Below are 22,435 nucleotides of genomic sequence, written 5' to 3' on the forward strand. Positions count from 1 at the left end.
GAGTCATGATATTCTTGGTTGTTGTACAGTATCTTGGATACCAGCGTGTTTCTGCTTTTGACAACTCTTTGACTAAGCAAGGATGGGTTTCAGGCTAGGATCGAGGCTATGTAAAATGGTCTGCACTTATAGCGCCTTATTCCAAAACACTTTACAATGGCCTCTCATTCACCCAATCACACACACATTCACACACCAATGGCAGCAAGCTACCATGCAAGGCGCCGGCCCGCTCATTGGGAGCAATTTGGGCTTCAGTGTCTTGCCCAAGGACACCTCAACACGTGGTCAGCCGGGGATCGAACCGCCGACATTGCGAACATTAGACGGCGGCTCTACCTCCTGAGTCACAGCCGCCCATTTTTTGTTGTTTTTTGCGTTGCTGAAGCCAGAAGACCCCTGACACCCCAGCCATCAGGCCTGATACAGCTCTGGGCTGTTCCGAAAGGAAAACACCGGAATGTCTTGAGCATGGCTTACCTGCTGACCCCTGAAATCAGCTGATTACATTCTAGTATGTGACCCTGCGCCTTAAGACTGTCCTATTACTCACAGATTTACAGCTAAAGGGGATTGATGGCTTAAAGGATGAAAATGACTGTGCCAACAGCGTTGTGCTGTTCAGTCATGATCCCATTAAAGAGTATCACTGAGGAATTCACATGCTTACTCAGCTTATTTCACAGAGTAAGTCGATAGACATCGCCCCTAACCACTGTTACATAGCCGTATATTAGGGGTGGGCATCGACGATCGATAATTGATCGATAAGGATCTTGGTCGATCACAAAATAAAACATTTGGTCGATCACAAATTTATTTATTTTTATTTTTTTTTTGTGATCGACCAAATGTTTTATTTTGTGATCGACCAAGATCCTTATCGATCAATTATCGATCGTCGATGCCCACCCCTACCGTATATTCCTCATCCCCTTAATGGTTAAGATGGAAGGTAGGGTAATTTGATCTTAGATCTGCGGCCCAGAGTAACTTCTTACCCAGAGCTTATTTTGGCCACTTATTTTGCTGGTTTAGACTAGAGGCGTGTTTGTCTCTGTGAAGAACAGACCTGTGAGGTCCAAAGTCTCGTTGTTGGTGGCGACCTTTTGATTTTTGCTAATTATTGACATGGAATCATGTAGACTCTCTAAGGCCAACAAGCACTGCGGGGGGTAGTATAAACTGTTTGGCCATTGAAGAATTTAAATGTCCTCCCCACTTGACAATGATATGTAAGCTAAAGGAGTGGCTCTGTGGCATGATAGGGCTTTGATTATGTAATACCCAGCTGCCACAGTTGATCAGGCAAACTGTCTGAGGTGTGCCCTTTTTCAGGACAACAATGTCGAAAAAATGATTGGCAGCTGGTTATGAAAGTCTCTATACATAAATATTTAATTAAGTTGAATTGGAATGCTCCCTCTCAGATAAGGCAAACAATGTACCTTATGTTTGTTTTATCCCAATCACGACATGTCTTCAAATCTCACATTTCCCTCAATGCGGAAAAAGAGGCAGACGGAGTCCTCTTATTTGTGTTTGGGGTGTGTGACTCTGACAATAAGAGGCTTGGTCTCATCTCTTACAGTACAGTATGGCACCGCTGTCACGGCTTGTGCAGTGGTGTGTGAACTGTGAAGAGATTGTGAAACCAAACGAGCGATTATGGTGATCGGCCAATGAAGTCTCTCCTCCATGGTTACGGCCCTGGCTGTAAACGGGCAACACAAGGGTTATATTTGTGCTCCCTGGCTGGGCCGGCTAGAGAGAGAGAGAGAGGGGGAGAGAGAGAGAGAGAGAGAGAGAGAGAGAGAGAGAGAGAGAGAGAGAGAGAGAGAGAGAGAGAGAGAGAGAGAGAGAGAGAGAGAGAGAGAGAGAGAGAGAGAGAGAGAGAGAGAGAGAGAGAGAGAGAGAGAGAGAGAGAGAGAGAGAGAGAGAGAGAGAGAGAGAGAGAGAGAGAGAGAGAGAGAGAGAGAGAGAGAGAGAAATGCCAGCCTCACCCTGTTTGCCCGCTCACAGTGGCTGCAGTGTCCCTGACCAGCATGACGCAATCCTCTCTAAATGATCCTGGAGAGCTCTGGGTCACCGCTGAAGCTTTCAATCAAGAACATCATTTGGTAATCTAAACTCAGCTGTGACTGAGACTCTTCTTTCCTGGGGAGATATTTCTTTTGAAATGTTTTCATAATTGAACTGATTCCTTTTCCAGGTGACGAGGTTTACGAATTAAACGTGAGGTATTTGATCAGTAAGAACGTGGAAGGAGGACATTCCATGCTGAGTTTGAATGTGGCAGGGCAGGTCATCTTTGATTTCACACAGGTATGCTTGTGAACCTGCACACCCATCCATTTAAGGCATTGGCATGCAGTTGCGGTGTCACGGTGTTGTTTCTGCGGAGCTGGGTGTTCATGGAGTGGGCAGTGTTGGGACATACCCAGACCTACCCATCTATTGTCTGCGGGGTGTTGTTGTCCTCTCGCCCAGTAGGGCTCGGCATGGGGTGGGAATTGAGCAACGGGATGTGAGCAATACTGCAGACACTGATGCCCCAGATAGGAGTTCCACCCAGATAATTCGAATTTTCGTTCCATTCCAAACCCTATGGTTTCCGCCTCTGTTACAGACATACCCAGAAGGCCATTGTGTACAGGTAATTTGGCATAGGGCAATGCCAGGTGTCGGTCACAATGGACTTGGCAAGATCTTTTTTTAGTGTGTGTGCCTTTTGGTCTTTGTTTAGAGTTTGTTTGATTAACAGTTGAATAGGAACGTTTATCTGGAGTGTGCGTGTGTGTGTTTCGGGGGGGACGGGAAGGGGGTTGGGGGGGGGGGGGGGTGTATTTAAGTCTACCTGCAATTATGTGTAATGAAGTCACATTGCCATGACGGTGAAGAGACAGAGACAACAGGGACATCCCCAAAACAAAGTACACAATGTTTTTACGAGATCTCAGCTCTCGTAGCTATCATAACTCCCATCAGCATCGTTGATTAACAGCCGGCGCGTTATTCACCTTGTAAGGTGTTCTGGTCTGATCTAAGACAGGTATGCCTCCCCCCTAGAGGGCTAAGGTTAGTGCCTGAGGGACTGCTGAACCATACAAGAATGCTGTCTGGTTTCTTTTCCGTTTCCATTGGCGGTTCAATAAGGAAGGATGTAAACAACCCTGCGGTTGATTGGTTGCCTCTATCATTGTTTAACTCCCCAGGAGTATGAAGGTTTGGAAGCTTGCGTAAGGCTGTTGGGTTGGGATAAGCATTGTCTTGTGAACAATGCGTCTCTCGTTTGTCACGGTTACATCTGTTAAGAGTGTTGTCTGTCATTACGCTGTGTAGAAGAGCCTTAGGGCAAGATAAGATAAGATGGATAGATAGGTAGGGATTTTATTAATCCCCAAGGGGAAATGAAGGTGTTACAGCAGCTCACATCACAAACAACAACAACAACAAAATTAAGTGATAATAAAATGAAATCAAATCAAATAGACATTTTGGAACATTTATATACACAGAGAGTTCACAGTGACATGTAGGTGTTAAGGGGGATTGTCCATGATGGCCATAAGATCAAATCAAATCAAATCAAATTTTATTTGTATAGCGCATTTCTTACAAGATGCAACTCAATGCGCTTCACACAATGAACATTTTCAGTCAATCAGTCAATCAATCAATCAATACTGACAGAGCCGCGAGCAGATAACCTTCGAACATTTCTCTTGAGTTCATGGTAGGTAAGAACAGCTTGAGCTGAGCATAGGTCATAGTAATGTACATTATGAGCTGCAGGGAATATCACGTTGTTTTTGTGCTGTCATGTGTATCCACATGACTCAATCACATTTCTGCCTCAAGTCTTTAACACTGGCAAAACATAGTCCGTACTTGTTATTCTGATTGTATTATTCGAAGCTTTGAAATGACCGGACTGATGGGTATGTAGATATGATTATAGTATCTCTGTACAGATGGGATGAGACTGTTTGTGCAGACCTAGTTGTTGAATCTTCCTGAGTCAGGAAGACACCCTTATTGTGTCTGACAAAAGACACACCAACTCCTCCCTGAACTCGGCAGTCTTTTGTCAGGACACCCAGGCCCAGCCTCAATCAGCTGTGTGGTGATTGTATTCAGCTAGCTGTGGTACAGTACTCACACACCTCACAACTACCTAGAGTTCTATGCTTGGCTTTTGTACAGAACAGAACCGCTTGTATATCGGACTCCGGACAGCCTTCTTTACAGAGTGTCGTTTCTCACAGCTCTCCTTCGAACGAGCACTCAGCTGATCCAGAGAAACCACAGCACAGTCCTGAGGGTCTGAGGAGGAGAGAGAATAGCTCCCTTTATCCTCTGTTCCACCAAACAAGCCTTACAGCTATTACCACCACCACTCGTAAATGACTATTAGCTAAGCAGTTCTCTGGCAGTTTGGTCTGAACCTCCCTCTCTGGCCGTGGCTGCGCCATAAATGCAGACTTTGTAACGTTGTTCCAGGCCGCCGCGCTGGTGAGGGGATTTTTTTTTCTTCTTCTTCCTCTTCCTCCTACCTCTTTTATTGGGGTCCATAAATCTGTGTGATGTAGAATTGGCAAACGCCTATTTTAATTTTCACTTCAGTTCACCCGCAGTGTCAAGTCGTCCTCGTGTGAAATGACGTGTGTTAGAGAGAGAGAGAGTGAGTCAACGCTGACTTCAGGCGACTCCATTCATCAGATAGTGGAGAAGGGTGTGAATTAAATCGTCCATATTCCATGGCAACTTTCGTATGGGTTTGATGCACTAAGGGGAATCTGCGGGCCTCAACCCCAAATGGATGGGAAAGATCTGACTCGATTGTTTATCTGTCCTGTTTGTTGTTTTCTCACTAAACTGAGGCACCAGTAGGAATTGCAACATGTTTGTCATCAGGCGGTCATCGTAGTGACTCGAGGTGTCGGGACAGAATGTCCACAACATTCCCAGCAGGTGCTCCCAGCTGCACCGGTCACATTGCTTGCTGGGGGAAAAGGCCACAGGACACCCGAGTGCTCACGGGTCGAGGTGCGGACTATTGTATTACCACAGGACAGGAGGAATGTGTAGCATGGAGACAGAGAGCAGGGTCGTATATCTCACTCCGTCACCACGGTTATCACACTAGGGCGGTGCTTTATCAGGGCTATTAGGCCCTGTTCAAACAAACGTGATATACTGTACTGGGTCCAGGTGAAGGATGGAGGGTGTATCTGGTTCAGACAGACAGAGTAGAGTGTGCTTTGGCAGAGTAGTTAAGAGCAAAATGACCTGTCAAGACTTGATGTTTGGGTCAATACCCAGAGCCAAAAGTATCTGTGTGTCTGAACGCCCGAAAAGGCATTGAGGGAATGTTTGGGCTATGCTTGATGGTTATTTGCGAGCTTTAAATGCATATCAGCGGTTATTAGTTGCATCAATAGTTCAGTGTCAGGGCCTGGAGTTATTTTGCTACCTCTGATCTTTACCCTTCAAAGATATTTTTTTCTGGCAGTGGTATTTAGTGGCTGTCATAAATAACACACAGAAATATGGAGGGAACCGCCCACCACCAAATCCACGAATGTACGAATGTAACACAAGAATGTTCTGCAGTCAAACCTGTTATGTTTAAAATATGAGGACATTTTTGAACTGCTTTTATGTCACCTATCAATAATATATAGAAATCAGTTTGGCTGTGTGTGTGTGTGTGTGTGTGTGTGTGTGTGTGTGTGTTGCCTCCAATCCCACCCAGCCTTTGTGTTGGCGTGTGAGGCGGTCGGGGTGATTCGGGGGCTGGCAGTAGCGTGGATTGTGCTCTCAGTTTCCAGCTCTTTCAGTGGGGAACACAGAGACCTAAACATGCCCTCCATTCTTTTATTGTCATTTTCCCAGGCTGTGAGTGATAAACCACACACACACTCTCTCACACACATACACACACCTCTCACCTCTCTCCTCTCTTCTCTCCCACAGACGTCAAGAGACCAGCAGGAGGCTGAAAAATGTGAGTGGAAAAGTAACTTTTTATTTGGTTAGGTTTAGATTCATTGGCTAAGATTGCCATGGCCAATTACCCTGCATTGTAAAGCTAAGTACCGTAGAGTCCAGTAGAGCAGTAGGGTGATTGTATGGTTTTATCTGTAAGTGTGTTTCTAATACTACTACATATTACAATGTATAGTAATATTATAATTTACCGGTTGGGAGAGAGCTACCAATGTGTATTAAAAGGAGAGGAATGAAGGAAAAAAGCATATGGATGTCTTTGCAGAGCACCAGTACTATGTAACATCACACGAAAAAATCTGCACAAAAATGAAGCACACTAGATACAGTATACTGTACTGCCCCAGCCAATGTAACCACAGTACTGTTAGTACTATGTTAGTTCACAGTATTGGTGCAATGTGATATAAAGTGGGACAAGTGTTATTGTGGATACAAACACGTTGGCTGTTTGTGACTTCAGCACCTATTGTACACTGCGTGTACCTGCTCAGCTCAGTGCGCACAAACAGTAGCAGGAGGGTTCTGGATGCGTCTGGTAACAAAGACCTGTACACTAGGCAATATTACCTTCTGTCCCTGCACGGCCGTCGCCACCACCACAACCTGACAGCCATCGTACAGTAGCAGTCCACAACCTATGTCAATATCGACGGCGTCATTTCTAAACAGCAAAATACAGAAGCCGGTCCTTCGGGGTAGTCCATCAAGTAGGCTCTTGTTTCTCAGCGTAAAGCCTTTAAACCCTGTTTGTTTACTGTAATTCTACCCAGTCAGTTAAAAAAGAAAAACCTGTCTCTCCAGAGACAGAAGCCTTGCTCCTGTATGTCTGCAGTATACACACACGCCAGTGATATCATGTTATAACAAACTTGTTGTCCTCTTCCTTCCAGGTGTTGATCACCATATACTGGCTGGGTAGGAAGGCACAGAGTGACCCGTTCTATAATGGACCTTACCTAAACCTTAAAGCGTTTGAGGGACTATTGGGCATAGCATTATCCAAGGTAAGCTGCCTTACTTGTGCAGCAGCGTGCTAACAGAAGTCCCGTTATCCAACCCACCATCTATGCATGCTACTGTGTACAGTCATTTTGAGTGATCCTTGTTAAACTAGGAACTGTATGAGTGGAATCCTCTTTTCACACCCGCCACCCAGTACATTTCCTTATCCCTTCCTGGTATGCAAGCTATGTGTCGAAGAATGAATGTGGTAGGCCGGAGGGGCCTCAGAAAGAGTCAGCCCCGAAACCATGGCGACGTCATAAAAGATCCGATCCCCTTGACTCAGCTGTTTTAATCTTGTTTACTGCAGACCACACATGTACACATACAGCACATGCAGTCCATGTTCGCAAAGTTTTTATTTTTTCTATTTATTTAACGGGACACTCCCATACCAACGTCGTGCCAGTGTTAGATTTGGTACTTTGTTTACAGTTGGATTTATGGTTTAGCGGGTATTCAACCTGTATGAATACAGTCTTAAGTTGGAGATATAGATGATTACGACATGTCTTGTGCGTTGATCTATGATAATCTCTCACAAGCTCACTGAAGCAGTTAAAGCAGAGTTGCTGAGCTCAGTGGAATAGTATTGTTTGCCAGGATCGAGGGGAATTACAGATCTGACATTGTTTCTTTGATAATGGCTGACGAGTTTTTGCATGTTTAGAAAGGGGCTCCAGGGCCTGTTTATGTGTTTATGCTAAGCCCTCTGTACGCCGTAAACACAGTCAACATCACATAACGTATGGGCAACTCTGTAACTCTGAGCGTGCTGTGCTTGACTGATAGGAATCTGAATGGTAAACATTGACGGACTCCAGATACTGTACACTGTGTGTGTGTGTGTGTGTGTGTGTGTGTGTGTACAGTAACTGCTGCCTAGCCAGCTGGAAGGAATGGCATGACAATACAGAATTCACACTTTGCCCAGTTGAAGGTGTAAAACCATCGCAGTGTAAATGTCTTACTCACACGCTGACTCTGCAAGTTTGTGTGGGTGTTGTCATGTTCATGAAGAACTAAATTACTGAGAAACACACCACTCTGTCTCCCTCAGACTGATTGACTGCCCTGTGTGTGTGTGTGTGTGTGTGTGTGTGTGTGTGTGTGTGTGTGTGTGTGCGTGTGTGCGTGCACGTGCGTGCGGGCGTGTGCGTACATTCGCGTGTGTGTGTGTGTGTGTGTTGCAGGCACTAGAAGACTCATTCAGCAGCCCAAGAGGCAGCAGCGTCAGAGACAGTGGTTTTGGAGACAGCTGGTACTCCGAGAGAGAGGATCTGTTCCCACTGAGAGGAGGAGGACACAGAAGAGAGGACTCCCTGGACAGCCTGGACTCTCTGGGCTCTAGACCCCACAGCATCTCATCTGACACCACACTCAAAGGAAGCAGCGAGGGTAGGGGCGGACGCACGCCAATCTCAACTACGCACGCACACACACACACGCACGCACGCACGCACACACACGCACACACACACATACCCACACACCAATCTGCTAGAGCAAGAGTGTGTTTGTGCTTGCTTCTAAATGCTTTCTTGTCTTCGGATTGAACACACAGTGTAGCCGATATATTTGCCCTGAAGTCATGAACTAGGAGGATTGTGCTCAAGCTACAGTGTAACAGAGTAACAGAGAAGTACTCTCTCTCTCTCACTCCCGCACGCTCATTTGTCTCACTCGTGTACCTCTCTGAGAAATTCACCTCAAGTGTGTGGATTGTGCTGATATCAGGTCTGTGTTGACATTTGACTGATTGTGCTGAATACATATACAATATTAGCTGATCTGAGTCTCTTAACTGATGCGTAAGCTTGACACGTTTATAATGCCATTTATATTCTATTATATTTTTGTGAATAGCGATGAAATGTACAGTATCATCAGTTTCAGAGAGCAAACTCGTACTTTATGAAAATAAATACCTATCGCCCTCTAGTGGTTTATTGCAGTAACTCTCTACTGGCCTGATGAGAAAAGTCATCCACTGACTGAAAAAATACAATTTGATAAAGTACACATTTCTTATTCGTCTTTGTAACAATTCTAATAAACTGAGGTTGAGAACAAGTTGAGGTTTGTTCCGTGGCAGGGGAGTTGGGGAAGTTTAGGAGGGAAGGAGTAGGTCATTAATAATTAGAGACAGGGTTGGCACCCCTGTGTGAGACAGGCCAGTGAGACATTCCAGAGCCTTCCACACAGGCTTGTAAATGAGGAGGCCTCCATTCCCAACCCAGCGTCCCACTCCTCTGCTCTACCCTCACCCCTGGAGCCCCGGCACAACCCCTCACTGGACCTCTCTACTCTCTCCTCCTCCACGTCCTCTCCCCCTTCCCTCTACCCCCCCCCCCCCATGTATAACCTTCACTGGACCTCTCTACTCTCTCCTCCTCCACGTCCTCTCCTCCTTCCCTCTACCCCCCCCCCCCCCCCCATGTATAACCTTCACTGGACCTCTGCTCTACCCCTTCCCCTTTCCTCTTCTCTCCCCTCTCCCCCCTATCCTCCCACCCCCACTCGACCCACACCTCAACTCTCCCTCTTCCCCCTTCTTCTACTTGTCTTGTCCTTTACCCTTTGGTCATCCGCCCTCTCTTCCTCCCCCCCCCTCCCCCCCCCCCTCCCCAGGTTGTTGCAGTGACGTGGAGGCAGAGTCTGTCTTCAGGATGGCGGAGAACAAGGACTCCCTACAGTATCGCCGCTCGCTGGGCGTCGCGCCCAAGACCACCACCCAGTTCAACCAGTTCCTGCCCAGCAAGGACAAGGCCACGGCCTACGTCCCCGCGCCTCTCCGCAAGAAGCGGGCCGAGCGTCACGAGGACAACCGGCGGAGCTGGGCCAGCCCCATGTACACAGAGGAGGACGGCACCTTCACCAGGTAGAGTGGCGGAGTACACACACACACACACACACCTGCCTTTGTTTTACAGGTGCTGTCGGCTCAACTGTGTTCCACTCTGGGAGAGGCCATCCAGGAGCCTGTAAGGGTAAAGGCAGGTGTCATGACAACCACCTCACGATACTTCCTAGTCACGGTTCTCCTTTTGTGTTATCCCATCACCCTCATGCGAGTCAACCGTATTCATTTTAACATGGTGACATTTTCTCATGATACTCTATGAGGATGTTTCAGTTCAGTTCGAAATGTAAATCTTATTGACCCCCCTCTCCACCCTGCCTACCTAGTCATTTGGAGGTATTTGACTGCTCGCTTCAGTGCAACAAAAGCAAAGTGTCGGTCTACCAGAGAACTAGCTTTAAGCCAGTTTATTTTCTTTCTCTTGGAAGGAAAACACTGCTTTGCACTCTGGAAATAACTGTAGGGAAATATCTAGGAAAAGGTGGAATTCAGTCACAGATCTATGTGGTTTGTGCTGCGCCGTATGCCAGACACTCATTCTGTGCCCTTGAATACTTCTATCCCACTGTCTTGGTCGTGTGTGTGTGTGTGTGTGTGTGTGCGTGTGCGTGTGTCTGTGCGTGTGTGTGGTCACGTGTGGGTGGTTGTTCCATGGTCGTGTGTACTGTGTTCGGTTGTGACCTTAGTGAAACCAGGCCCAGATCCACCTCCTACGACAACGAGTTAGTATCCCAGAGTTCCCTGCCCGCGGCCCACTTGCAGTGGGCGTACGAGTACGAGAGCGGCAGCGACTCGGACCAAGAGCGACCAGACCCTGACCTGGTGCTGGACGACCTGGCCAGCAGACGCTTCCACAGCCCCTCCCCTGCACCGCCCACCAACTTCGCCCTTCCCATCAGCCCCCTGGAGGCCGGGGGGGCAGTGACACTGGGCAGGGGGGGCACCTCACCCATGGTCACTGTGACTGCTAATGCCTCCCCTCGGCAGACTGTTACCTGTCTCAGGTCAGAACAACCGAACGAGAGAGAGAGAGAGAGAGAGAGAGAGAGAGAGAGAGAGAGAAAGTGAGAGAGCATTTTTGACATGCCTGTTGCCATGAGAGAGTGCACGAGCGATGGCAAAAGAGAAAGTGTGAGAGAGCGATCGCGACAGCGCTTCTTTTCGCCTTCTATTCGCATGGTTTCCTACAACCATGAGCAAGGCTCTCGCCCTTAACTCGCGTGCTGCTTCTAACAGACCTGGAAATCCTTCGTTTCTGTTTTGGATTTTGTGTTGTATTTTCTGAAGTTGTGTTGGCTTAGGTTTTAGTGTAATTTTGGTTTGCTAATATCTCTTCGGTTTGAGTTGCAGTGAGTGTTTTATATTACTCCAGCATTTTGGTTTTCCTTTGGAAAACGTTGCGTTGTCTCCTCACCCTGCCTGCTCTCATTAGAGATTGCGTGCGTGTACTCAAGGAACACACACGATACCCTCCCTCCGCCTTGCTCTATGATTTGCTGTGTGGGTTGTGTGTACGTCCTCTCGAGCCATTTCGACTGATCTGATTGGCTGTCTCTCTCGAGCAGCAGCAGCGGCGGGCCATTGGCGTCCCCGTCCCCCCAGCACGGCTTAGTGAGGGTGGACCACCTCCGGCCCCGGTCAGCCGACAGCCTCCTCAGAGAGATGTATTATGACTCTGAGGATGACGAGGATGACGTGGGCTACGCAGACCCTGTCCAGGATGACCTCTATGCGCGTAAGGTGGGCGTCTCACCCCAGCCCCCTGCCAACGTGCCCTACGATAGGTTCCTGCCCAAGTTTTGGACCCCCGAAGAGGACGTACACGTGCAGAAGATCAAGCTGGGGTCTCAGAGAAGACCCTGGTACAAGAAGATCCAGGGATTCAGGTCTGTGGAGAACAGAGAAGCTGATGGGTTCAGTAGAAAATACAGACAGAGCCTAGCATAGAACACACACACACACACACACACATGCATACACACTTACAAATAATGTACACAGACAATGTCAACATCCTCATCATACCCTAACAAACAAACAAACAAATGACACACTTATTACAGACAAATAACATACAACACACATACAAATACAATGTTTACATGTAGATGCATTACACATACAACATTGCACATCATTACCATGACTCTTCAATCCCTCTCTTTCTAATTTCACAATCCTTGCTTACTACACTGTATCGCTAACTCTCTTTGTTTCTCTCTTCTCATTTCTTAAGTTATTTGAGAGTTGTCCTTGTTTCTCTAATCTGCTTTCTGTGTGAATGCATGTGATTCTAACCTCTGTGATTGGTCACACTATTGGGTCTGCACTGCTGGGGGGGAGCACTGCCTTTTTTCTGTGTTGATTCTATCTGACCCTGTTTCTCTCTCTTTCTGTCTTGTGTCTCTCGTTCCCTATCTATCCCCCTCTCTCCCACTCTTTCTCTCTCTTTTCTCTCCTTCCCCACCTCTGTGGCCCTAGCCGAAAGAAGTCGGGCTCTTCCTCGGACGAATCTGACTGTGATATCACTCCCTGGCTCTCCTCAGCCGCTTCCCCCTCTGGTCCCTCCCCCTCTCACTCCCACGCACCTGAAGTCTTCACCCACACTGCCCACCACGCAGGTCAAAGGTCGATACAGCTGCTTGATTGTGACATCACAGGATCACTCTAGAGTGGTCCTTTGAGTGCTTATAGGCTCCCCCTCTCACATACTAACAGTGATACCACACAGCCAAGCTAATAACATTGCCCTAACATGCCTCGAAAAGCAGTTTGTTTTATGATTATGCTAGGGTATAATCGCTTCGCAACCTTGCAATATAGTTCTATATTTGCAGCGGTTAAAGCACTGCACTGTTAATCAGCTATAAGATGGAAACAGCCTTAGTTGTCGCAGCCCTGTTTGGAGTCAAATACAGCCGTTAGAAATCAGCTGTTGCTGTTCTGCTTCTTCTTTGAAATATTCGTCACCCTTTTCTAGCTCTTTCTGTACTCTGATTCACATGCATGCACGCCTAAAACCTCTTTCCTTTCTCTCTCCTGTTGCCCCGCCTCCAGTTCTCACTTTCAGCCACACACTGTCCCCCAGTCCCCCAAACCGCAGCCCCCTCAGCTAGAGCGCCCCCCACTGGTGTTTTCTAGACTGGACCCAACCGCAGGCCCCAGACTGGTCAAATGTGAGAGGCGTCCCCTCCTGGGGCGCCAAGACCCCCTGGAGCCCCCAGACCTGTACGACGAGTTTGTTGAGAACATTGTCCCTGACCTGGAGAACGACGACATGTTCACCAGGCGGACCCAGGCCTTCCACTCCAACGCGGACCTGGCCGCGATGAAGACCCGCGCGTGCGCGAGCCGCCCCGCGGGTTCTCTCTGCTTCTCCGACCCGGAGATCAACATCGTGACCCAGCCACGCGAAGGCAAGCTGCGCCTCCCCAACATCCAACGAGACGACGTGCTCTACAGGAAAGTCAACCCCCAGCAGGCTCACCATCAGCGGCCCCTCTCTGGCGCGCCTGACCGCTACAACCCCGTGCCCCTCCCCGAGCCCTGGGCGCTGCCCCCCAAACTCCAGGCCAGGCTCCTGTGCGCCCCGTCCCCATTGACCCAGGAAGCAGAACCGGAGGGGAACCAGGGTCAAGCGGAGGGGCACCACATAGCAGACGACATGCTGCTCAGGAAGTTTGGAGCAGGGATGGGGAGTGTCCAGGGTCAGGGCCCGTCAGCCAGTCAGATGTCTCCCTCAATGCCCACGTCCTGCAGCGAGGGGGACCTGCAGAAGTGGAAGGAGATCAGGGAGGCCAGCCGGCTGAGGTTTAAGAAGAGGATGATGGTAGAGAGGTTAGCTTTTCTGAACTCTTAGGAACGAATGGCTGGCTAACAAACCAATGCTACTTAAGTGCCTGTTGCTTTCACTCAATCTCTAGATTGTGTGTTGTTGTTTTTCTCTTTTTCTCCATCTGACCCTCATCTTTTGTGTGTGAGAGCTCACCGGTGTCGCTTTTGACCCCTTGAACATTTCTGTCTGACGTTGAAGTGCTCTTAATTGCATGTTGAGATGCATTTATGAAGGATTGGTGCTTACTGTAGGAAGAAAGGGGAATTTCTCTCTCAACAAAGCACTTTCTTAAACGAAAAAGCAGGGTGCCTTTCATACGAACATGAGAGGACGGTTAACTGTCTTTAAACACAAATCCCAGTAGAGGAAATGTAGCATCCAACCTACAGAAGGCCTAATATCATTCATCAGACCTTGCTTGTTTTAAATGTTTGTTGTTCTGCAGTATAAGAGAGCAGATTGACAGTTTTAAGTGAAGTGATAATCTTTATGTTCATACTATGGACTTTTTGGACGACCTTGCGGTTCACGCTGAAACCATAAGCTCTAAATACCCAAGATCTTAAAAACAAAGACCCTCAGTGAACAGCTTCCCTGTTTGTTATAACTTCCTGCTGCTAACTTTCTTGAAGTGTTATTCATAGACAAACTGCATGAGTACTGTTGTCACAGCATTGACCAAAATGTATGAGTACATCAGCATCGATAACCAGAATCCAATTCTGTGTTTTCACATTTGTTTCGTTGTTGTTGTTTTTCTGCTCGCGGAATTGAATTTGCCTGTGAATTGGAACAACTTTACCCATGCCTAATAAAGAAAACCCATACTGAAAGCTCTTGTAATGGAATGAGTTGGAGGAGCGAGGCTGTGATGGCCACACCTTAACACCTACGTTTGAGTATGGGCAGAAGGGTGTTTCCTTTTCACACTCACCTGGGAAGCTGCTAGCTCTATGAATGACAGAGGGGTGTGGAAGGGTTTCAGCCTGAGTAAGAGCAATACATAACCCAGGACATGTTCTTTACTGACAGGCAGACACTACACCAAAGAGGAGGAACAAAATTCCCTATTGACGTGTGATCCAATGTTGAGTTGTTGCCTGCCACTCTGATTCCATGGCAACATAAAAATGCACCCATACTTCCTCTACACGCACACACACACACACACACACACACACACACACACACACACACACACACACACAAAGCAGGCCATTTAAACACGAGTCATCTGGATTCCTTTCTCTCACACGTGGAAACAGACTTTCCAATGACATCATCCTAGGTCTGGAGTCTCTGAAAAGGGTATATTGTTGAAACATGTTACACACACCTCTTCAGCTACACAGCAGGTCAAGGAAAGGTGATATTAAAGTATGAAAACCAGGAGGGGAATCTGACTGTTTGCTTGTTATTGTCTGGATCGGCATAAGAGTGCTTGTTTGAGTGGTGTTGACTGGGTATTCCATTGACAGGGCATTGCAATGAACCAGTGCATCCATGCACTCAACCTCTCCCCATCTATTCCGATGTAACACAGTAACCCCCCCCCCCCCCACACACACACACACACACACACACACACACACACACAGAGACAGACAGAAAAACAGCCAGAGAAAGAGAGACACAAGTCTGCCCAATTGTGACCTTTCTGTCTGTGGTTCTCTTTGGTCTCCTAGACTGCTCCAAAATCGCGACGATAGTGACGGGTGAGTTGACATGCGCTTCAAGGAATGTGGCGCGTTCGCGTTCGCTCTGCCCTCTGAGGCAGCGCCCCTGCTGCCTCCTGCCTTTGTATTGGCTGCACTCACTAGCTGCTGAACGCTGACACTGAACATTGCTTTGGACTGTTTGGCACAGCGCCAGACCGGGGTGGGGTCGGGGGGGGGGGGGCACTGCTTTACAAAGCGCTATTGACAAAGCAACAAAGTGGAGTGCGATGATGCCCACAATAGTAATACGCTGGGTCATCCAACCAGACGTACTGTATTTACCAGTGTGTTATGAGGTAGTGGTAGTTAACGCTCAGTTTGAACCTGGCAACTGACAGACAGGCACAGATATAAATATGAACCAGCGTTAGTTCACCTAGACTATACAGGTAAGTGAAATAGGGTGAAACTGGCCTTGAACTAAAGCTTTGACTGACCCTACTTTTCTGCAGACATGGGATGGCCGAGATGGAGGAATGTATAATTGCTTCACTAACCCATTAAGCTGAAAATGCATTGTGCTTGGTTGTGCAGTATGGTATGTGTGTGTCGTGTTTGCTTACTAATACCTGGCTAAGAAAAAGAGGTCTATCGGTTTAGTCTGTGCTGCCATTAAGTCTGACGGCTGGTGTAAGGGGGGAAAAAAGGCTGTCAATTAGTGTTCTGACATTGGATCATGAGCTCAAAATGTTATTTCAGCATAGCTTGTTTAATGAGTTACGATGGAATGCAGTGGAGGTGGAAATTGGAGGAACTCCTCATTCCATTCCATGCGTTACAATAATCCTCCGATTTCTAACTCCATCCGCCTCCCCTTGATGGAATGCAAATCTGACAGAATTCTGGGAATTGGAGTGGATTTGCTGTTTGTGTTTGGGAGAAAACCACCCCAAAAAAGTAATGTCTGGACCGATACCTGAAGTAACATCTGTCCTACATACAATTGGTGGTATATCCTTTTAGCTGGTGTACTTATTCTACACATCTCTGTCACCTCCCGTCTCTCTCTTACCCTCCTCAGGAGCAAATCGATGACGGACATCACAGAGGACCAGGCTGCCCTGAAACAGGTGCGCTCCGAGGAGCTGCAGAAGGTCCGCGAGAAGGTGAAGGAGAGCGACGACCAGTGGCAGGATGTGAGTCCCACACAGACGCAACCACACACACACACCTATTCGGTTGTTAAGTCGTGACGTGTTTCCGGATTCCAACGTTGGCTGAGGCGCTCTCTTCGAAATGCCGCAGTGCTGTGTCCCTTGTTGTATGAATAGATCTGAGTCTAAAAAACGATAATTAATTGAATTGTCATTCTACCACTTTAGTACACTGGTACTCTGGTGCGGGATTTTTTTTATTTGGACCCGGAAATTGCTAAACAGACTTAACAATCGGAATACCACACCTGCAACCTCTCCATATAGGTCTCTCTCCACACCTGTAACCTCTCCATATAGGTCTCTCTCCACACCTGTAACCTCTCCATATAGGTCTCTCTCCACACCTGTAACCTCTTGGTCTCTCTCCACACCTGTAACCTCTCCATATAGGTCTCTCTCCACACCTGTAACCTCTTGGTCTCTCTCCACACCTGTAACCTCTCCATATAGGTCTCTCTCCACACCTGTAAACTCTCCATATAGGTCTCTCTCCACACCTGTAACCTCTCCATATAGGTCTCTCTCCACACCTGTAACCTCTCCATATAGGTCTCTCTCCACACCTGTAACCTCTCCATATAGGTCTCTCTCCACACCTGTAAACTCTCACTACCAGGGCTTCTCCTCAACGAAACACGTCCAGTATTCTGATTCTGATATAGAACATCGTTTTAGTACCTTGACCGTGTGAATCATTCCTGTTCAAGAAAAAAATAAAAAACGCACTAGCAGTAGCCAACGAAAGATTAGTGTGTCCTTTGATGTCTTTAGCGTATAGAGATAGTGAAGCGATATCAGTTTTCCGGTCCCGTGTTCTCGCCCGTGGGCCACAGGTGAAAGGAGAGCTTGTTTAGCGAAGGTGTAGACGGAGAACAGAGAAGACAAACACTGGTGCTGCAGCTGCTCTGCCCCTCTGGCTATGGACTGGCCTCCTTTATGGAGGAGCTGCAGAGAGTGTGTCATAAATCACCCCTGATTTCTTCATAACAACACTGATTCACACTGACGTTATGCAGACCTTTCATTCAAGAGTCCACAGACATTCAGTTGCGAGGATGTGACTAAAAACTCTCTAGTGGGGCGTTGCACCATCTCCAACATAATGCACTCGTTTCTAAACTGAACTGTAAAACTGTCAGTGAGAATCAGTCAAATGCCAACGTCCACCCGTACTCTGTGTAGTGTTCTGTGTATCCATGCTTCGATAGTATGGTGCAACAGTGTTATATTGAGTCCTAAAGCTGCATTTAGGTCACACTCGGCCCTTAATACACAGGGGACTTGAGCCGGGAGGAGCCAAATTCACACAAATAGGACACCTTCAAATGGAGTCCTCCCTCTCTCCTTCTCTTTCTCTCTCTTTTCTCCTCCTCCTCCTCCTCCTCCTCTCCTCCACTCTGCGGTCGACTGTTCAATGTTACAGACCCTCATCATCCATGTTAGAGAACTGAGTGACCTGAGAGAGTTGTTCTAAGATGGCGGTTGGGGTCATCTCTGCCGCTTTCTCCGCAGGACCTCACCAAATGGAAGAACCGTCGCAAGAGTGTCAACTCTGATATCGTGAAGAAGAAGGAGGAGAGGGAGCAGACTGAGATAGTCACCTCAGGAAGCGGCAGGAGGTCCAGGACCTTCAAAGAGATGCAAGAGGGGAGGTAAGGACACACCTGAGACAGGGGTTAACCACGCACTGTTGCCTAGACGGAGGGGAACACGAACAAGCATACGGCTGAATTAGCAAGGTGCAGGCTGGCCAAGCTTATAGCTGCACTCACCAGTCACCAATCACCAGTGCTGTGTGAAGACTAGGCACCTTCAAGGACAGAGGGTACAGTAAGCACATTTTGCCAAGTATCGTACAGCTGTGGCTGTTGATTTTTAGCCGATATGTTGTTATTCCTCCTTGTGATGTATATTGCTACACCATTGGACACCTGTCGGTGTGGATTTGCAGCCTGGGGTATTGGGTTGAGTAATGAAAGCCCTATGCACACAGAACAGGGAGACTTTAACTCAGAGAGACAGTGAACTGACTGTGAATGAAGCCTCTCTAATTGTCCCCTTAGTCAGTGTGAAAGTGTAATCTAATAGTGCCTTACTCCCTGCCTCCCCTCTCTCTTTTTTCTCTGTTTCCCTCTCCCTTTCACCCTGTGTCCCTGTCCCCTCCCCTCCCTTTCTCTCACTCCCCTCTTCCTTTCAACTTGCCTCACCCTCTCTTGCTCTCTTTCACTTCTCCTTTGCCCCCTATTCCCTTGGTCTCTGTCCCTTTAATTTCTAATGTATTTTCCCTTGCACACCTTCCTCTCCTCCGCTCTTACCTTCCCCCTCCCTCCTTCCCCCTCTCCCCCTACAGAGAGAAAGGTTCCATAGGAAGTCGCCTCAGCTCTCTCAGCCTTCTGGACCAGGACGTTTTTGAGGACCCTACCCCTGTACCTGCCCCTGTCCCCCGCACCCGTACCCTCCCTGCCAGGAGCTACACTATCGACACCCCCTACACCCCAGTGGACCGCCCCACTGCCCCCTCTGAGCCCCCACTGAGAAAGGAAGACCCCCCCACTGCTTTTAAGGAAACCAAGAGGGCCGCCTCCCCTCCTCCCACCACACAGAGGGTTGACAGAGTGGACATTCCTGCCGGCAGTGACGACACCACTACCCCCTCCAGCCGTACCTCCATCTATAACCCCCATTCTACAACCCAGGCCCCCATGGAGAGAAGCACAAGCCCAGCTTTGGAGCACACGAGCACAGCCAAGAAAGAGGAGGCCTCCACCACCCCCAGCTCCGTCCCCAAAGTGCCCGAGCCAAGGCGTCCATGGGCTGGCAAGCTGGATGAGGAGGTGGCCCCCTCCTCTGGTTCCCTGTACAAACAGCCACAGAACAACTCAATGGAGTCCAGGCCTCCCGGGGTGTCTCGGGTTTCCGCCTCCCTCCCCAGGAGCTACCAGAGATCGGATAGCGCGCGTCTCACCTCAGTCGTCACGCCCCGGCCCTTTGGGACCCAGTCCACCAGGATGGTCTCCCTGCCCAGAGCCTACACTGTGAGTACTAGATGATCCTCTTATTATCATGTTGACTCTGTTTACCACAGGACTGCTCTGTGCAGACCACAGGGCTAGAGGGCGTCTAGAGGATGTCTAGAGGACGTTGGGGGGGGTGGGGTGAGATGCTGTTTGTGTTGACCATTGTGGGCGGTAGAGAAACGTTAGCTTGTGTTGTCTTGTTGCAGTGGGATCTATTTAGAGGACAGTATAGTGGCTCGCTAGCCTGATCTGTTTACTCTGTCAGTGAATAATGGATGAAGCTAATGCCTTTTTATTTTACTACCATTCACTTGGCAAAGTTGCCATTTCCAGCCTTCACCTTGAGCACTGTTTGATTGCATGTCAGGGTTTCATTTCAGTTCATCAGAAGTACTCATCATCAGGGTACTTGTGTGTTTGATTACATGTTTGTGTCATAGTCTAAACTAGTCCAAACAGGATCTGTTTATATCATTAGTCCACAAAATATTGGAGGCAGAAGCATTTCTAGGTTTCTTACATCATAGTCATCCATCTTTATAGAATAAAATAGAATAGAATAGAAATCGGTTTATGCTAGTCTATGTTGCACAGTTTACTACTGTCACCTATGTCCTGTACTATTGACACTTTTTAAAATTATATAGAATATTGTCTACAAATTGCAAGATATTGCTAATTGTAAATAATCTTATTTGTACTAATGTCACTTTTTTTTAATTGTCTTGAATTATGCCTATTGCCTTATTGTCTTGTGCTGCAATGTCAGGAATCGAGGCCTAAGAATTTTACTCTCTTACACTTGTGTAATGTGACGTAACAATAAACTTGAAACTTGAGACCTGAAACTGCTCGCCGTGCCTTCTGCAGATGGATGACTCTCACAAGCGTGTGAACGGAGGTGTGGACAGCTCTAAGAAGCCGTCTGTGCCCAGCCGCTACAGCCAGGTCATGACCTCAGAGGACGAGGCTCGCTCCCACTCCAGCTCCGCCCACAGCAGCAACGAGGAGGACGAGGAGGACGAGGAGGAGGAAGAGAAGGGGAGGGGTGTGACCCCACCTCAGAAGGTCTCTCCTGTCCCTCCCCCCAGAAGTGAGCCCCTCATCCCCCTCCTGCCCAAAGCTGTGTCTCCAGTCCCAGTCAGCCCTGCTCCAGTGAAGGATGCACACCAGGTACATGACTCTCCTGGTATGATGGCAGAGGCCCATATCCAGACAGACTTCAACATTTTAATTTGAAGAAGGCTGAAACCAACAGATAGAATTGTAAGAAAAACCCTCTCTACAAAAATAGGGAACAATCCTAGGTACTTATTTTACAGACGATGCTAGAATGAGTGAGTGCTGCCCAGAGACTGCAGAAGGGTGTACTGCGCTAAGACTCTTAGTGTTAAAGCTGTGTCAGTTGTGTAGTCCTCCACAGCCTAGTGTGGAGTTGGCAGCAGATGTTGTAGATGTCATGGACCATGGTGCATACAGTACAGTACAGCAGTATGCAGTGAGTGCTAGGTACAGTACAGTGGGGAGCCATGCTTGCCTTTTGTTATGTAGACAGCCATAAATGATTCATACACTGGGAACAAAGGTTCCCCTTTCCCTGGCTTTGGAGTTCGACCAAGCAGGCCTGGTTCCACAAACACAGACAATGTCCACACACTGTAGCCTGCCATAGCTAACTGTTCTCCACTACAATGGAAAGCTGGAAGGGGGGGTAGGATTACACCCCACCAGCAATGTATAGCAGTCCTGGGACCAGAGTAAAACATGGATTCTAGTGGATTCTAGGGAAAACATACAAGCAAGCAATCTCTTTAGCCATGGACACTGTACATGCATGCCCCTGCTTCAACACTGCTAAATCCTATGTGTTGGATGATCCTCCGCACATGTCCGATTTGTGGTCAGTAGGCTTCATGACATCGTGTTATATTTGGGCTTTATCCTGCTGTTTGACTCTGCCTTTTTGAGGGATGTTGTACAGCCATAGAGATCACAGCTTCCTTCTCCTCTGTGGTATGTGTGCATGTGCGCGTGTGCGTGTTTGTGCGTGCGTGTGTGTGGTGTGTTGTAGGAGAGTTACAGCGACATGCGGATTAGTCTGAATCAGAAGCCCAACAGCAGCAGAGACTTTGGTTTCCATGCAGACTGGGACTCCACCGGAGCTCACGTCACCTCCATCCAACCAGGTAAAGCTACAGCACACATCTCCTGGCCCAGGCCAAAGACCAACTGCAATGTCCTGACAACTGGCAGAGCTTCATTTGCTTTTATTGGACCCCTATTCATATACATTCACTGTCATATCTATACTGTTATATCTACACTGTCATCTATACTGTCATATCTATAGTGTTATATCTATACTGTTATATCTATACTGTCATATCTATACTGTTATATCTATACTGTCATATCTATACTGTCATATCTATACTGTTATATCTATACTGTCATATCTATACTGTTATATCTATACTGTCATATCTATACTGTTATATCTATACTGTCATATCTATACTGTCATATCTATAGTGTTATATCTATACTGTCATATCTATACTGTTATATCTATACTGTCATATCTATACTGTTATATCTATACTGTCATATCTATACTGTCATATCTATACTGTCATATCTATACTGTTATATCTATACTGTTATATCTCACACTGTATAGCTGAGTGGATCAGAACACGGGTGTGTGTGTCTACCAGTTCAGTATTTCAGTCAGGCACTGCTGGTTGCTCCCCGGTACGCCTTCCAGTAGGACCCAGTTGCAGAGCGTATGCCAGGCCTATGTAGGGCAGCCTCTATCTGGGTCAGAC

General features: G+C 47.7%; 1 protein-coding gene across 1 annotated transcript in view; it reads left to right on the forward strand.

The window, feature by feature from the left end:
* Positions 1-22,435, forward strand: part of lmo7a (LIM domain 7a) — a gene marked incomplete at its 5' end in the record, with an annotated part of 56,568 nt that overhangs the window by 19,576 nt on the left and 14,557 nt on the right. Inside the window, 13 exons of the mRNA XM_080536856.1 lie at positions 5,980-6,010; positions 6,906-7,019; positions 8,211-8,415; positions 9,649-9,898; positions 10,582-10,884; positions 11,446-11,766; positions 12,362-12,508; positions 12,938-13,717; positions 16,455-16,569; positions 18,103-18,242; positions 18,941-19,625; positions 20,478-20,780; positions 21,679-21,793. Coding sequence (XP_080392982.1) covers positions 5,980-6,010; positions 6,906-7,019; positions 8,211-8,415; positions 9,649-9,898; positions 10,582-10,884; positions 11,446-11,766; positions 12,362-12,508; positions 12,938-13,717; positions 16,455-16,569; positions 18,103-18,242; positions 18,941-19,625; positions 20,478-20,780; positions 21,679-21,793 — 3,509 coding nt within the window. The remainder of the gene's footprint in view (positions 1-5,979; positions 6,011-6,905; positions 7,020-8,210; positions 8,416-9,648; positions 9,899-10,581; positions 10,885-11,445; positions 11,767-12,361; positions 12,509-12,937; positions 13,718-16,454; positions 16,570-18,102; positions 18,243-18,940; positions 19,626-20,477; positions 20,781-21,678; positions 21,794-22,435) is intronic.

The sequence above is a fragment of the Nansenia antarctica genome, assembly GCF_963989245.1.
Source record: "Nansenia antarctica genome assembly, chromosome: 7".
NCBI classification, from domain to species: domain Eukaryota; kingdom Metazoa; phylum Chordata; class Actinopteri; order Argentiniformes; family Microstomatidae; genus Nansenia; species Nansenia antarctica.